Source organism: Amblyomma americanum, chromosome 3 (assembly GCF_052857255.1).
Source record: "Amblyomma americanum isolate KBUSLIRL-KWMA chromosome 3, ASM5285725v1, whole genome shotgun sequence".
In the NCBI taxonomy this organism is placed as follows: Eukaryota; Metazoa; Arthropoda; class Arachnida; order Ixodida; family Ixodidae; genus Amblyomma; species Amblyomma americanum.
The window spans coordinates 141,352,276-141,368,795 of record NC_135499.1 but is presented as its reverse complement, the minus strand read 5'-3'; the positions used below and the strand labels follow the sequence as shown (position 1 = coordinate 141,368,795).

Below are 16,520 nucleotides of genomic sequence, written 5' to 3'. Positions count from 1 at the left end.
TGATTCCTAGCGACTAGCGAATGACAAACGACCTCGTCCTGTCGCGTTCTGTTGTTCATAGTTTCCTCGATTGTTACAGCGAGTACTGTCGTATCGCGGTTGTCGTGGTTTCAAGCCCCGGACAAGCAGAAATTTTTCAAAAATTTGAATATTTGAAAAAGCTGATTGCTATTTTTATTCCTTATTATGATACACGGATTTATATCGCTCCGCCTGCCTTGCTAATTTTTCAAGTGGTCTGCACGGTTTGGGTTGATAAGTTATTTCATTGCATGCTTTCATACTAATGTAGCTACGTCACTTCCTTTACGGTAACTCTAACAAGCTAATTATACAGAGTTATCACTGCAATCGCCGTTAACTGTAACGTGTGAATTAAACAGATCACTGCAATCACCGTAAGTAACATTGCTTCTCACCGATAATGTACGCATGGCCGGTTTTGTTTCAAACTTTGGAACATTGAAAATGATGCCAAGCAAACGTGGCCCCTTGTTGGAGGCCGTGCTGTCCTTGTACGGGCTAAAAGCTTTGTGGGCGTGTTTTTCACGAAGATTATAGTCGGCCGACAACATATATTACACGCATGTGGTAAAAGGCCTTGCCGATATAGCGACACGGGACAGAATCGCACCCTGAGCGGCGGTGACCTTTGCTTAATGGTCCAAACAATTACCAGGTGTACCCGAGAAGATTACCCGCTAAATGTGAAAGGGTGTCGTCCCAGTCGGCGTCGCACGCTCCCCATATACGGGAGACCTTCGGTTCTTCCCCCAACGCCGTACTTCCCGAACCGTGCGCCCTCCTCCGGCCAGGTATAGCGAGTGAAATAAATGAAAACTGTTTTCTGCGTAGCCCGCGTTTTCCCAATGACCCACATGCGGCATCAGTAGGCGCCGCACGATTGGTAACCCCGGGATACGCGTGCGTGCGCGCGCTTGTGGAAAGGAGGACGCGTACAGGCGCTTCGAGGGAAAGGGCGTGCGCGACAGGAAGGAGAGGAGGGGGAGAAGGAGGGGGCGTGCCGCTAAGGGCTTCGGGAGTCGCGAACTGCGCGAGCGGCGCGCTCGCTTGCCAGTGTGCGTGCGTGTGTCGCACACAGCGCGTTGGCGCGCCGTCCTGTGACGACGACACCGACGGCGCCATGTCACGCGAAGTGGAGCTGGAACGGCCGGCCCGGGTCGAGCAACGGGAACGGGTTGTGCCGCAACGGTCCAAGCAGCCGTCCCAGGGTCCGGGCGACGACGATGTGGTGCTCGAGAAAGAGGAGCAGTGCGTCTGTCAGATCTGCACATGCGGGTGAGTTCGACCGCTGGGCGGACACGTCGGACGTCACGTGAGGCGTCGGCGAGGCAGCGCGACGCTACCTGTGAGCCGAGGCCGTAATAACGCCCGATCGAGGCCCGCGCGTCGAAAGAGGTTTACTAACTCACCGACGTTGTTAAGGCAGCGGAAACTGTGAAAACAATAGCAACGCTGAGCGCTGGTCCGGCCTTGCTTTTATGCTGTGTCCGAAGCTTAGAACCCCAGCTGGCAGCGAAACTGCGCCGTTGGTTTAGACAGAGAGCTCCTCTGTTGTTCAAAGAGATCCGTGTTCATGTATGTTAAGGCCTTCGTAGTGCAAAACGTGTGCCTGTATGTGTAAGCATGAAAGAAAATAATGAAGCATCAAAGCTTCGGGGGTCGGAACTTGTAAACATTGCGGGTGTATATGTGCATACAGTTTGCCCTGCGAGCTTCACACCGCATGATTACCTTGTGACACGCCAGCAAATCGTTCGGTTCAGGGTGTCAGGCAATTTCGTCTGTGCTGAATAACTTATTTGTTCGGGCCTAAAGCGCCTCCAGTATTGCTATTTTGGTCTGCGCACTCTGAGCACCTGACTCGTAATTGTATTCCGTCTGCTCTTTCACCTCTCTGGACTTGCTCACTCGAGAATTGCGGTGGCGGTCATAGAGCTGTGATTAGAGGCTCGGAGCATCGATGTGTTTTACAGCATCCAAGATTTCTTTAATTCTGCTTGTAAACAAATACGCAAATAGGTGCAGATGTGCGGTCGGCGAAACAAAGTAATGTTCAACAAGAATGACTCTATGCAAGATTTACTACATATTTATTCGTTTGGCTTGTGCTCCTCAAGTTTTTGTCGTATCATTGATGCGACAGCTGCCGCATCGTTTACTTGGTTCTCTTAGTCAGATCGCGCTGGCATTCGGAATAATTTGTAACAATATAAGTTCAGTTAGTTAAACAGCATTTTAAAATGAATTAACCCCAAGCTTCTATCCTCTCAGCGAGAAAAGAGAAAGGAGATGTACTGTGCATGCACTGAGAGCGACTGCGTGCGCAGTCTCTCGTAAACATTTTTTTTTTGCGAATGCAAGATTTTTTTCTAACATTCGTAGCCTGTGTGTTTAATTCGTAGTTTTACTAGTGATATATAACTCTTGCTGCCCAAAAGAGATGGTATGCAAACGCAGTATATTTTATCAAGAGCAATCAAGCATGCACGTCGACTGTGCTTGCATATCTATAGTAACACGCTTAAAAGTCCGAATTTGTACAGTACTTCTTCTTTTTCACTTTAGCACAGTAAAGTTTCCGCACTCTTGTCAACATGCTAAACATGCGGCTTTTCTATTTCTTGTTTATTTCATGCTCATTAAATTTCGCGCGAGGCAGCGTTTTGTCTCGATGTTCACTTCATGCTTCTAAAGCAATTCAAGTATGTTATTTATGCTGCAATGTTGACTGACATATTCACCGATTGCGGTGCACTTTCCTTCACTACGACACAGAACTAAACAATGCTTCCTCCTCTGCACTTGCTTGCAAGACTAGAGCTAAGTCCTTGCTCTTGCTAGCCGAAAGCTGCGACACGATAACGCGGGCTCAAAGGGAGTCTCATCGACCCATTGCCGTGTAGTTGGCTAGGGCAAGCCCGCAGGCTGTTGTCCGACTGTGATACTGAAATGTAGCGTGAGTGGACTTCTTTTTTTTCTTCTGCTCTTCCTTGTCAAATCAACAACACCTGCGCGCAGAGCCCGTGCGGACATTGACCCCGCAACAAACCGTTGCCGTGAATGGCTACACGCTTGGAAACAGCTGCTAAAGAACAGAAACTCGCGGGTGATTAACAGGGTGATGCACGTGTCTTGAAGCTGAAATGACATAATCCTGGAAAAAAATAAATAAAAACAGCATATGTACTAAACTTAAAACTTCGATCCGTTCTTTTGACTCAGGTCCACAAAATAAATCAAAAGAAAATAAATTTTGGTATACGCATTGGATAAATATACTGCAAAAACTCTAAACTAGCATAAAGAAACATATGAAGGCAGTGTCAGAACACTAGCTGCTTCTCAAGCTCAAGCTTTGCACACCATACACCACAGCTCGTGGTGAGCATTTTCTGGCGCAACACAATCGCAGCAATACATAGCTGCTCGCAGGCTCCATGCGTTAATGGGCTAACTTAACGCATAGGTGTACACGCGAGGTGTCGCTTGCGGTGAAGACCAAATGAGGAAAATCTGAAATGTTCACACAAGCAGAACTAATCACGTAGTGTAATCTGTCTTGTGTACACAACACTACATGTGTCGTAAGTAAAGTTCGCAGATGTTGTCAGAAAATAGAAGGATGAGGGAGGAAGCGTGTGAGCATCCAGTACGCTCCAGCAATTTTTTTCTCGTCGTACATAGACAGAAGGGGCGTATAATGACATGTAGCAAAACTAATGCCCGTTCTGCCCCAGAGCTGAAAAACTTAACGACAGTGCCCTTTATTGGGGTGCAATATAATGGAGTATGACGTTTAGTTCGGAATATAATAGGCAATAATGGTCCGCTACTACGTCCACATTTGTCTGGCCACTTTGTGATACAAAAATTATTCAAAAAGTTACACTAACCATTCATTCGCAATATATGTGGCAGAAGATCGAATGCGTATGCCGGTGGTTTGGTTTGGGACAACCAAAGCCTCTCCCTTGTGGCAAACTTATTATCCGCCCCAGGTATGAAACCGTTTTTACACACCTCACCCTTATAACCAACATAATTAGCAGACATACCTTTAGATTGAAGTTTTGTTTTCTTTACTGATCTGACCACGTATATGGTATCTCATTCTTTCATACTAACAGCGGATGCCACGATTTTGCAGATTACACTTTCAGTTGCTGCTGTTGTTCTGCTGCTGTTCTCGCGGTACGTAATATCCTGCTTTGAAAAGTCACCAGCATGTGCCTGTATCGTGCCGTTTCGCTAGCGTATTAGCATGGGCCATTAACTATCCAAGGCGGCTAAGGGCTCAGACGATTTCCTTATGCGTTTGTAACAAATACTCAACAATAAGAGCAAAATTTAAAATGGGATTCGATTCGTGACGAATAAGATGCGAGTTGTAGCTCAGTGTTACCTCATGAGTCTTTTTCCAAAGTGTGAAAGCTAGTGGCCTGCTTTCCACGTTTCAACGGCAAAGGGAAGGCCATTCATACATCATGAATGCTTTCAGTGTCGCGCCTATCGCTCTTATCGATTTCATTTTTCCCCGAGGTTTGGCGAACCGGGGCTGTTCGCTTCGGCCCGTGTTAAAGAGAACATAAAAGAAGTATGTAGCAAGAAGGAAAGCGGTGAGTGTAGAGAGAAAGGGGCAGACGAAGGGAGGCGGTGCATCGACGTGACTCGCACAATGATTCGCGCGCCGTCTGCGAAGGCCTCAAAAAGTCTGTGCCACTCCCTCAAACAGATCATGGAGGGGTTCCTCGTGAAAGCTGGCTTCACTGCACAAAGAAGTAGCTTGCTAGGAAGCCCACCATCGCCGGCTGTTTGCGGAAGCGTTGAGATTTGGTTGAGTGGTTCCCACGTGCTTCCTTCTTTCTGTACTACAGCGTCAGTGGGCGGAAAGAGAGGTTTTCTTGTACGTCCCGGCTGGCAATGTTTTAATATTTATGGTTCGCTTCTACTCGTCGTACGTTGTTGTCTTTATTATTATTTTTGTTCGCGAATTTATTTTTCTTCTTATGCTTGCATGCTGCGGTCGTGCTTTTAATGAAGCAGCCGTTCTATTTTGTGATTATTTTCTGGGTTTTGTAAAAAACACGCCGATGCGCCCGAGTTGCTCGGAATATTAGTGAAGTCCTCCGGGTGCCGGTCACGTCACACCGAACTCAATTAATCGCTTTAGCTCATCCACGAATACGGGACTTAGTGAGAAAATTTAAACCCAGAGAGCCCTAGTGCGTGAGCATAGGCGCGGATAAAGTGTAAAGATTGGAATCATGAGGCGTGTTCAGGTAATTTTAAATGCGCTAATTTCAGACAGGTGCATTTTCATGATTTAATCTCTTTAACCTACCGCAACATTGTTTCCTCTATGTGACAGTTGATTACTTCGTCTAGTGTCATACAGTGGCCTGTGAATGCAAACGATGGGGTCCTCAATGAGACTGCCTACAATGAGTGAAACAAGAGCTGTCTCTTTGTGCTTTATTCAGGCCATTTGTATGAACTGGTTTCCAAATAGCTCGGGCCTCACTGTGCAAACTCATCAAAATCACTGGCCAGCATTCGATTCAGCACCAAGAAACTCCTGTTTCAAGATATACTTCCCACTTCGGGAGTTGTCAGTTGGTTGAAGCGGTCTGGTGTTTCGACACAGAAGCTGAAATCTTTGAAAGAACGTCAAGCAGAAATCAAACGGCGAGCACCTTGTGTAAGCTCTTTGCATTAGGGATTTATATGCGGATCCGAATTAGGACTTGACGCGAAGACATTCTTTTACGCCGCAAGCATTTTTTCTTCGATATCCTTCGCTTAAGGATATTTATACTAAATTTTTTCGCCCTTACTGGAACCGGTGCTACACGATGACTGCAAGCAATGACCAAAATCTCGAAGCATACCGTCTATATACTGGTTTGCGGTGTCGTTAAAGTCAGGGAGTACGCACCCTTTCTGTTTGGCTCTGGAACTGTGAGACTATCTATGTCTAAGACACACCGTGAACAGCATAAAGCAAGAGCAGTTGTCACGACTCGCGTGTGTTTGAAACATATCCTGCAAATTGCAGAAGTCACCACAGCCTCCTGTTTCCACTTAAAAGTCCCGATTCCACTTAATCCCCAAGGGGTTTATTTCTGGGCCATGCTGCGTAGCTTTCGTTTTGAATTGTAAGCGCTCCAAATCTCTCGAAGGGGAGAGGAATTCTCGGCCTCAATCCCCACACTCCCTCCCGGAAACAGGACTTATAGAACCGTACATTTTTGAGAGAGGCTGCACCTACTTCATAAAGAAACGCCCTATTTGAATTAGTTATTAACCTGCAAGTTTTTTGCTCCAATGCGCAGCTAACTTAGCGAAAACAAAATTAAGGCTGAGTTCTCGTTGAGAATTTCAATTATCTAAATAATTTGCAGTGCTTAGTGAAAGATTGGTTTATGGTTTATGGGGGTTTAACTTCCCAAAGCGACTCAGGCTATGAGGGACGCCGTAGTGAAGCGCTTCGGAAATTTCGTCCACCTGGGGTTCTTTAACGTGCGCTGACATCACACAGTACACGGGCCTTTAGAGTTTCGCCTCCATCGAAATGTGACCGCCGCGGCCGGAATCGAACCCGCGTCTTTCTGGTCAGCAGCCGAGCGCCATAACCACTGAGTCACCGTGGCGGCTGTGCCTAGCGAAAGAGGAATAAAAGAGTAATGGCTTGTCCACCATTTCGATACACAGCACATGTGACTGTTGGAATGCAAGGGCGCTAAACTAAAGGAAAATAATAGAATACTTGTTTTGCTCAAAACACGTCAGCGTTCTTGGTGCGAACGTAATTAAGACCTTTGTAACCTCAGCGGGTAAGCTCAACCAATCAGCGGTAGTACTGCTGGCTGCCTTCTTGTTTGGCAATAGTGTGGTTGTACTTTCACTAAGCTGCAAATGCTGCTGCCGTCCGCGGTCGCAATACCTGCACATTAGTGAAAGCACAGCGCCGAGCTGCATCTCTTGTGGCTACAGGGAGCAAACAGAAAATGAAAACCTCTTTTCCATCCGCGGAAAAAAAAAGAAAAAACGGTAGGAGAAGTCGATTGATTCGTTCTTTGACCATCCGTTTTCAGACCCGCCTCCAGTAAAGAAGCACGCCTCTCAGTAGATGATCATGACACAAACGTAAATCGAGCGAGGCGAAAGAACATGGCCAACACGTGCGTGAGGGGGCGGTTTCAACTCGATAACGGCAGCTCGTCTCGGTAAAACTGCTCAACGCGTCTCAACTTTTTCGTCGCGCTACAGAAACACCATTATACTGCATGCCATTGCTCCGCGGCACTAACCACCCCCCCCCCCCCCCCCCTCTTCTTCCCAGCGTGCGCTTGTACGCGCTAGTGAGCGTAACGGGGCTGAGCCCGAGGCCGCTGCGGCGGCGCCGTAGGCGGGCGCATCTGCATCTGGCCCGCTCCCGCTGCTGCTATATCAACCACGGCAGTGTTTGACCTTGGCAGGCAGCGCTCGGAGCAGAGCGCGCGCCGCGGGTGTACGAGCGCGAATACGTGACGGTGAGATAAAGAAGGAAAAGAGGGGCTCTGTTCCAGCACCCCCCCCCCCCCCTCTCTTCCCCGGTGGTCGAGCGCCCTAATCGTCGCATGGTGTGTCCACCACAGCCGAAGCCCAAGGACGTGCACGCTGGCGTCGTCCCGAGAACTGCAACTGGAGCATGTCTCAACACGGAAACGCTCTCTCTGAACGCTCTGTGGGCTCCACGCGGGCTTTTATGCTGGCACCTAGCCAGACCGACAGAGAAAAGGAGAAATGAAAATTGGGGAAGGAGAGAGAGAAACAAAATCGATATTTCTCTGCCTTTTTCGTTTTATTTTTTGTCGTGATTTCCTTCCGTTGTATTCAGTCGTCAGGCAGCGAATGGAAATTGTTTCCCACTGATAAGGATTGCGCAACTGGAGAGCGACAGAACTCAGCAGGTGCTTCGCCGATATGGCGCCTCTCGTTTGTATGTGCATCATTTATGATATAGCGCTTCGCGCTGCTGCCTCGCCACCATGCATGCTTGTGATGCTGCTGGGTTGCTAAATAAAAGCAGTCTGCGTTCAGTCCATATTTCGTTGTCTCTCGTCCCTTTGTCCATTAGCTTTTTGCAAGTGCATCGGCAGCAGAGGGTTAACGCATTGCGAGTCGAGTTCTTGGCTTCTTAGTGTAAGTTGTATGCATAGCCAAACCGTACGGAATTTCAAACAGATGTGTTGGCATGCAAACACTGAAGCCCCGCCGCGGTGGCTCAGTGGTTAGGGCGCTCGACTACTGATCCGGAGTTAACGGGTTCGAACCCGACCGCGGCGGCTGCGTTTTTATGGAGGAAAAACGCTAAGGCGCCCGTGTGCTGTGCGATGTCAGTGCACGTTAAAGATCCCCAGGTAGTCGAAATTATTCCGGAGCCCTCCACTATGGCATCTCTCTCTCCCTTTCTTCTTTCACTCCCTCCTTTATCCCTTCCCTTACGGCGCAGTTCAGGTGTCCAACGATATATGAGACAGATACTGCGCCATTTCCTTTCCTCAAAAAAAAAACAATTATACAAACTCTGAAGCCCCACATCAGAAGGTATCATCGAGTTTAAATCCTGGGACTGCACAGTTTTTGCCCTCGGCGTTCATTATCAACCATGAAAATTTAGTAGGTCATAGTTGTACGCCACCTGGGGACACATACGATGATTAATTTACAGGATTGTTCTTGTGACTGAATTGAAAGCTGCCCAGTAATGCCACCGCATCAGCGATCAGGTCGTCGAAAGCATGGAGGCACGATACTGTCGATGGAGTTGGGCGTGTCCTCATAGCAGCGAGCCAGGCATCGAAGCCTTGGATAAGTCGACAGTAGACCAGGCCGAGCAGCTTGCCCAGGCACGTGGAACGCGATTCCACATGTCATTCTTCGGGGTATAAGCGGTACGGTGTTCCAGATGCAAGTATGAGAACGGTGTTCCACATATGCTACATTTTGCAATATGTTGAACAACGCTCTGCATCCAAAATATTTCAATTTTTCTTAGCGCTTAGTTTATTGAGCAATGCATATGGAAGAATTTGCTTCTGAAATATTTATTTATATATTTATTTGTTTTCACCCTCAAAGCGGTACAGGCATTGCAGATGGGAGTGGGCAGAAAGAAATGCACATAAAAGAATGTGAAGAAGGGGGTATATAAATGATTGATCCTATATATACAATGTTAGCTAAGAAATAGACAATACATTTATTTGTGCATAAAAAACTGTTAGTGTTTAAACAACGCAAGGCAAAGCTTTGCGAAAATTATTTATATCAGAAATAGATACAATTTCATTAGGAATATCATTCCAATCCTTAGAGATACGGGGAACAGACGAGCGTAAGAAAGAAACTGTTGTGCATGAGGGGATAGCAACTTTATTGCTATGATCAATGCAACGCGATGTGTAATAGGGTCTATGAAAAAAATTATTGTGCAAGATGGTATGATAATATAGCTCGTGGAATAGGGCTAGCCGACAAACATTTCGTCACGAAGCCAGTGATGGAAGACTCAGATTAGTTTTCATTCCCGTTATACTTGCTCGTCGGTGATAGTTAGAAAGAATGAAACGAGCATAGTTATTCTGAACGCGTTCAAGCGAAGTAACTAAGTGGTCATAGCTAGGATCCCAGACCGCTGTTGGGAGGATGGCGAGAAAAATTATGTCGCAGATGACCTAGCGTTTTGTTAGCGTTGTTGATTACGTAATCTATATGAAGCCTCCAAGTTCGATTAGGTGTAATGTGAATGCCTAGGTATTTATAAGAATTCACGCTTTCAAGTGCAGTGTCATTCGGTAGTATACGAGAGGCAGATCAGCAGTACGGGTGACACGCATGACTTTATATTAGTTAAAGTTTAGTTCCGTTAGTCGTTGATTGCACCAATTAACTATAGCCGCAAGTTCGCGCTGTAGGTTGATAATATCATTATCGTTTTCAGTCTCGCGAAAAATAACACACTCATCGGCGAATAAATGTGTGCCAGATGACACATGCCAGACTTTTTCAGAAAAGTTTCACTCCAGTCCCGGCTACTAGCTTGAACGCATTTGGAACTTCAGTAAGAGTGCACCTGCTGATCGCACTCTCCTTAGACTTGATATCAAGGCCCTCGGATATTCTATGTTCGTAAGGGGTCTTCCGCACATGGGGAACTCAGTACTTGCCATGCGTGCTTTCCATTCAGTTCTACCGACTGAGATGTTGAAAAAGCTTTCCATGCATTCCGACAGTGTGTAAATATATTCTTACCTGACATGTGTTAGTCACCTTTAGATCTTGTGCAGCAGGGAGTGAAAGTGGACAGGGGTATCTGGCTGATATGCAAGTCCCAGCATTTATTATTAAAAGGAAAGTCATCTAAGGTCACTTCTTCTGAATGAAGTAGATGCTGGGTAGTCTTTCCAGACTGTGCTAGCTGCAATACTTGAAGGGAGAGGTTGGAAAAGTAGGAAAGGATTTAAAGGGCAAGAACCACCCGTTTGATGGCAGAAGCAAACACAGCGACAGCAAGAACACACTGATAAGTATCCCGGGTGTCGTGATGACGATAATAGCTCATGCCGGTCATGCGATTTATGTGACAGAACCGCTCCCCCTGTGCGATGTCCACGTCATCATACATCGCAACTGTGTTTTCTTGTATTGTTTACCCTGTTCCCCTTTCTCCATACTCATACTGTGGACTTAGTGTTCGACAAACATGCTTCTGACCTTTTATTAAACAGCTAGGGAGTAGACTCAAACGGTCTTCAAAGTGATGACGGATTGCAAAATGAAATCACACGACAAGCAGAAACGAACTGCGTCTATCTACACAGGTTGGCATCACACGAGGAACGTTGCGTACCAGACGAAACAGCTCTGGCAACACCCGTTGATAGCAAGAGATGATGCTCCACTTTTTTTTTCTTTTCCCTTTAAATTTCAATTCGTGTGCCGTACTTTTTAGACTCTGTGTTATCGCTTAGTTTCAAAAAAAAAAAAATTCCTCGTCAGCACCTTAGTTCACATCGGCGCCAGAATTTATGACATCGTAATGGTCACTCGACGCCGAGACTGGGTTTCTTAACAGTGCAAGCTCGTGTTCAGTGTACATTGTGTTCCGAGACTACCACTCTTCGCAAAGTGACCGAAGAGTAACTGCAAGCTCGCGCGGCTTCGTCGCTTTGAGGCCCCAAATAGCTCATCGCACCGTTTCCAGATGTTCTGTCTTCCGCTTTCCTCTGTCTCCTAGCGTGCTTCAATGCACTTACACCGACGTAATCGATCCGTTCCGGTTTCTCCAGTAAAGCTTAATTTGGCCGCTCCGTTTCGTAACAGAATGATACTGCCCCTCTGCCCTTCAGGCGCGAACGGAGCGGCACCTGTCGGCAAGCCTTTTCAACTGTCGCCTCGCGTGCAACAAAGCAACTTTGCTCTGGGCCCCGGCTCCACGCCAGCAGCAGAGAAGCCCCGCGTAGGGGTACGCCGCTGTACATGGCGTGACGAACCGGCGCGCGCTCTCCCCCTCACCCGCGGTGAATGGCAACCGTTACGCAAGAACGATCCGCCGCGCGGCCAATTATAAACAAAGCGACACGGCTGACGGAGGCAGAGCGTCGCACGCCGCGGACGCAGGAAGAGCAACATGGCGGCCTCTCTCTCTCTTTATGTGTATGTGTTTGAGTCCGCCTTTGTTGAGAACTCAAGGACGCCTTTTTTTTAAAGGCCTTCTTCAATGGCAAGGTCGCCCTTGCGTCCCCGCCACTGCGCTCCCGCACTTCCCGACCTACCGCGCGGTCCGCATTGTCCAGTCAAGTTCCCACATCCGGGAAATTCCATCGGCTACCGCGTTCTCCGAATTGAGGCCTGCGCGCCGCTGACACAACGCGGGGGAGGCGGTGGCAGACTCGTTCTTTCTTTTTTCTTTCTTTTTGTTTTTCTTTCTTTCTTCGTTGAGTGGCGCGTGCGTGTTGTCACGCTTGGATGGGCGGCGACATTCTCTTCTTTTTTTTTCGCTCTCTCTTCTTCCGACGTGCATAACGTTCTCCCGTTGTCGGTGCTCGCGATGCGCCTGTGTCCGCCTCCCGTCGGTAGGCGCGTGCGGTGACACGTGCTCTCGTTACATAGGGAGGGAACACACGCGGGCGTCGTTAGGTGCGCGCTAACCAAACACAGCAGTTTCTTAGATGCGTGTTTTTTTTTCTTTCTGCCCATCGCTCTGACATCGCGTAAAGGATGTCAACGAGATGTCGTTGTGGAATTGGAAGGTATCGGCTGCAAAAGCACAAATATCAGACGATGAATGCGGTGGCAGTAGCTTTTCGGTGGATAGGAAGTGCGCCAGAAATCGGCAACCTCTTTTTGTTTGGTTTTAAGGTTTCCAAAAAGAAATCAACTTTGAATGGACTAACCCCTTCCCACATTACAGACAGTTAAAAGTGGCCCAGTTAGAGCTCTCAGACGTGAGCTCAATCGTAATGTGTTACCACAGGATCTTCTTGCCAGCTTTTTGCCTATCCACAAGTGGTTCTGCTATCACAACATGCGCTATCGTAGGGCGCGTCCCATACCTCCACTGCAAAAGCCTGATGCATTCCGTGATGGTGTCCGAGACTTTACTCTTCCTACAGCGGCGGTTCTTCGCAACATTTCGTTCAGAAGGCGTTGCATTGCACGGGGCATGTTTTGACACGTTAGTCTGCGTCGCCCATTACAGGGCCTTAGCCATCGACAGAGAGACTGTGCTTCCATTATTCGTTCCTCTTGCACTTCCACAGCTACAAATCTTACAAATCAGCTCGAAGCAGTTTTGTCGTGCAGCTTATTGGTAGCTCCTGCGAAACTCTACGACAGCCAGTCCGTGACCATGAATCACAACAGAGCTGTCAGATCTGTTTCCTTGTATCACGGCTCAGCTTGATGATACCAGCTTGCCCTGTGCAGCACATAGCAGCCATTTATTCGTTCGCGTATGTCCAAGGAGACTGCATTCATATAAGGCCCAGTGTTTTTCTCCTTACGGTTTTTTGTTTCAGCCTACCTCTCAATCTTACTTTTTGCGCAGTAGAAGGAAAATAACAGTTGCTTTTATAGCTTCTTATTGTTTTCGTTCTTGAGGAAAATTTTAATTCACAAAGCCGCTTGCAGCGTCTTGTGAAAGAAACATGAGCTAAAGACCCAATTCCACGCACATCTACATTTGCGTGAACTGCGTAAATTGCTTAGAACTGAAGTAAAGCAATGTTCATTTAGCAACAAAAGCGTGGCAGAGAACTAGAAGTTCTTTCCTTAGTAATTTTCTTTTCCCTCGATTGTTTGCGCAGCTATATACAGAAGAGAGAACATGAATAGCCAAACACGACAGAAACAATGCGTGGTTGACGCGGATGCTTTTGCGGCGATCACAACGTCACGAGTGCCGACGTATCTTCACTGCACATTCGGTGCAATGAAGGTGCGGGTTTCATGAAATGCGTGGCTTTCATGAAACCCGCAGCCCTACGAAAACCAACTGCCGGCAGGCAGTCATAATTGATGAGTCATTATATAGTTAAAAATGCGTCACCGTCATAAAACTCGCCCATTGGCGAAAGGGAAGTGACATCATCAGACCGGAGCACTTTCGCTGGCTACAGGGAAGGGACGTCATCATACCGGAGCATTCTCATTGGCCGGAGGGAAGTGGCGTCGCCAGACGGGGGGATTCCCAGTGGCCTGAGGATAGTGTCGTCACTTCCGGTACACGCATCAACAGCTACTTATGCTATCTTATTGCCAACAAGTAATGAAATTAGGTGTCCCTGTGTGGAGCTGACAGCTTAAAGAAGCGCACGAAAAACGCCAACAGCATTGCTCACGAAGAGCATGCACACCAGAATGTGAAGCACTGTTTATTTATTCAAAGTACCGTTAAAAACCCTCATAGAGAGCGCATTTATAGGAAGGGTGCGGTACAAATACATGCATACTTACAAATAACCAGTAACTCATTACAGTATCCTAAAGACAAGGACGTAGCCCATTCTCGAGTGGCAGTGCGTTTTTGCCGCTTCCCGCCAGATATCTATTATCCAATTTGAGTTCTTTATTATTCAGCACGAGACATGTCTACTTTCCAACGCTCTCAGGCACTGTTCGCCGCACGGATTCCGAAGCGAACAGCTTACTCGGAAGTCTCTCTTTCCACTATGTCTACTGCATTCGGTGAGGAGCCAAGAACAAAAGGAGAATATAATATAGCCTCCCCCTTTTGTGAAACATGAAGTGCCCGCCGCCTGTTCGCGTGAGTGACGCCGCCGGGTCATCGGGGTCCGCAGCTGCTCCGCCAACTAGGGCGGCCCGCAACCCCCCCCCCCCCCTCCCCCTCCCCCCTTCCGCCAAGCCGCGTAAGCGCGCGCTCAATCCTGGCTGGCCGCTTCATTGCACTCGAGTCGGGGCTGCTCGGGTCGCGGCCGCCGTCGAAGCTGGCGCAAACTCGAAATCTGGCCACGTAGTGTGCAGTGTCGTTGCCCTGATTAAAACCGCCGGGCGCATTTGGGGGGGGGGGGGGGGGGGGGCTGCACTGTACGCCACTTCCTCTTCAGGCGCCACCCTCATCTGCTGCCTTACACGGTGTCCTCTCAAAGCCCTGTCTACCCCTTTTCTTGTAGTGCTTTCCCCTTTTCCCCTCCAGTGGCAGCTTAGTTTTGAAATTCATTCACTCCTTGTTTAGTTGTAGGGAAGATGGCTGATTAAAATCGTTGCCGTCATTGGGAGGATGCGGTTGCAGTGTTGGACGCTTACCCTTCATGCACTGCCTTCGGCCGCTCCCTCGCAGTGCCTGCCTCAAAGTCCTGTCCACACCTTCCCTTCCATATTTTCTGTCATCTTTTCATCTTTAATGTGCACTAACGTCGCATAGCACATGGCCGCCTTTTACGTTCCCGTATGCTGTGCGATGTCAGTGCACGTTAAAGATCCCCAGGTGGTCGAAATTATTCCGGAGCCCTCCACTACGGCACCTCTATCTCTCTGTCTTCTTCACTACCTCCTTCTTCTCTTCCCTCATGGCACGGTTGAGGTGTCCACCGAGAGGTGAGACAGTTACTGTGCCCTTTCTTTCCTAAAACATCACACTACATGGACTTGCCAAAGCATGCAGGCTGCCCCGAAGATCCCAAACCCACAACCTGGGCAGTGGGAGGCTGTGCTGTCCAGCTCAAACCTAGAGGACCAGAGGTGGCTGGTTCAGCGGGCGCAGCAAACAGCTAATCCCGTAGAAGCCCTTTACTAAGGGCGCCTTCCAGCTCGGGGGGCGCAAAGCTATTTATTGGATCAAGTTTACTACCACCACTTAGGAACCAATTTTTCGTTTTGAAATTTAATTCTTTTCGTCTTTATCCGAAATGCAGCGCTATCCCTGTAGTCGAGAAGCTATGTAAACATGTTACGGCATGTTTGGCAGGCGTGCGACGCAATGAACGCCAGGCGGAATCATCGTGAAAATAACGACTTTTACCCGCCGCGGTGGCTCAGTGGTTAGGGCGCTCGGCTACTGATCCGGAGTTCCCGGGTTCGAACCCGACCGTGGCGGCTGTGTTTTTATGAAGGCTAAACGCTAAGGCGCCCGTGTGCTGTGCGATGTCAGTGCAGGTTAAAGATCCCCAGATGGTCGAAATTATTCCAGAGCCCTCCACTACGGCACCTCTCTCTCCCTTTCTTCTTTCACTCCCTCCTTTATCCCTTCCCTTACGGCGCGGTTCAGGTGTCCAACGACATATGAGACAGATACTGCGCCATTTCCTTTCCCCCAAAACCAATTATTATTATTATTATGAAAATAACGGCTTAGTTTCGCATATACTTCACTTGGAAAGTGTGCTTTGTCGGAAGTTTCTCACGCAAAAAACTTCCTACAAGTGACTTGGTGTTTCAGCTCGTGAATTCTCGATCGGGATTCGTGCTAAAGTATAAGTCTGTTACATCTAGCCTTTTCCGTTCGTTGCAGATCGAAGAGGCCGCGCTGTCGTTAGTGGTACAAAGCAGGATGGAGCAGCAGCTTATAAGTGCGGCCTTGTTAGCGGCTCTTGTTTGCACTATACCGTTATGATGACCTTTCTCTTGTATACGAAGGCAGCTCGTGATGTGCGAAGCTCGTTAAGTGAATGAACGGAATGACTGAATACCGTTAGCACCAGGTATACGCGTTGATGCCAGCTGGTTAACGACAATCAGCGTTTTAGATTATTCATGTTTCCTTTTTTTCTTTTCCTACAGTTCTATGCTGCATTTGCTGCGCACATCAATACGCAGTATTATAGCACGAAAGATGCCGCTAATCGCAGTAAGAGCTTTGAGCAAGGAAAGAGGACCGTGTGGTCCTTCCGCAGCGGTTGTAAGGTGGCCATGGAGAACACTACCAGCGCTGCGGCAGTTTGAAAACGCTGTTTAACACATGATGAGCTGAAAGTGTGAGATAGCAAACACAA

At 48.0% G+C, this 16,520-nt stretch overlaps 1 protein-coding gene across 1 annotated transcript in view; it reads left to right on the top strand.

Annotated features, from left to right (window-relative positions):
* The first annotated feature begins 1,039 nt into the window (after nucleotides 1–1,039).
* The window catches only part of LOC144125042 (uncharacterized), a 34,294-nt gene continuing 18,813 nt past the window's right edge, over nucleotides 1,040–16,520 (top strand). Inside the window, exon 1 of the mRNA XM_077658088.1 lies at nucleotides 1,040–1,299. Coding sequence (XP_077514214.1) covers nucleotides 1,145–1,299 — 155 coding nt within the window. The 5' untranslated portion in view covers nucleotides 1,040–1,144. The remainder of the gene's footprint in view (nucleotides 1,300–16,520) is intronic.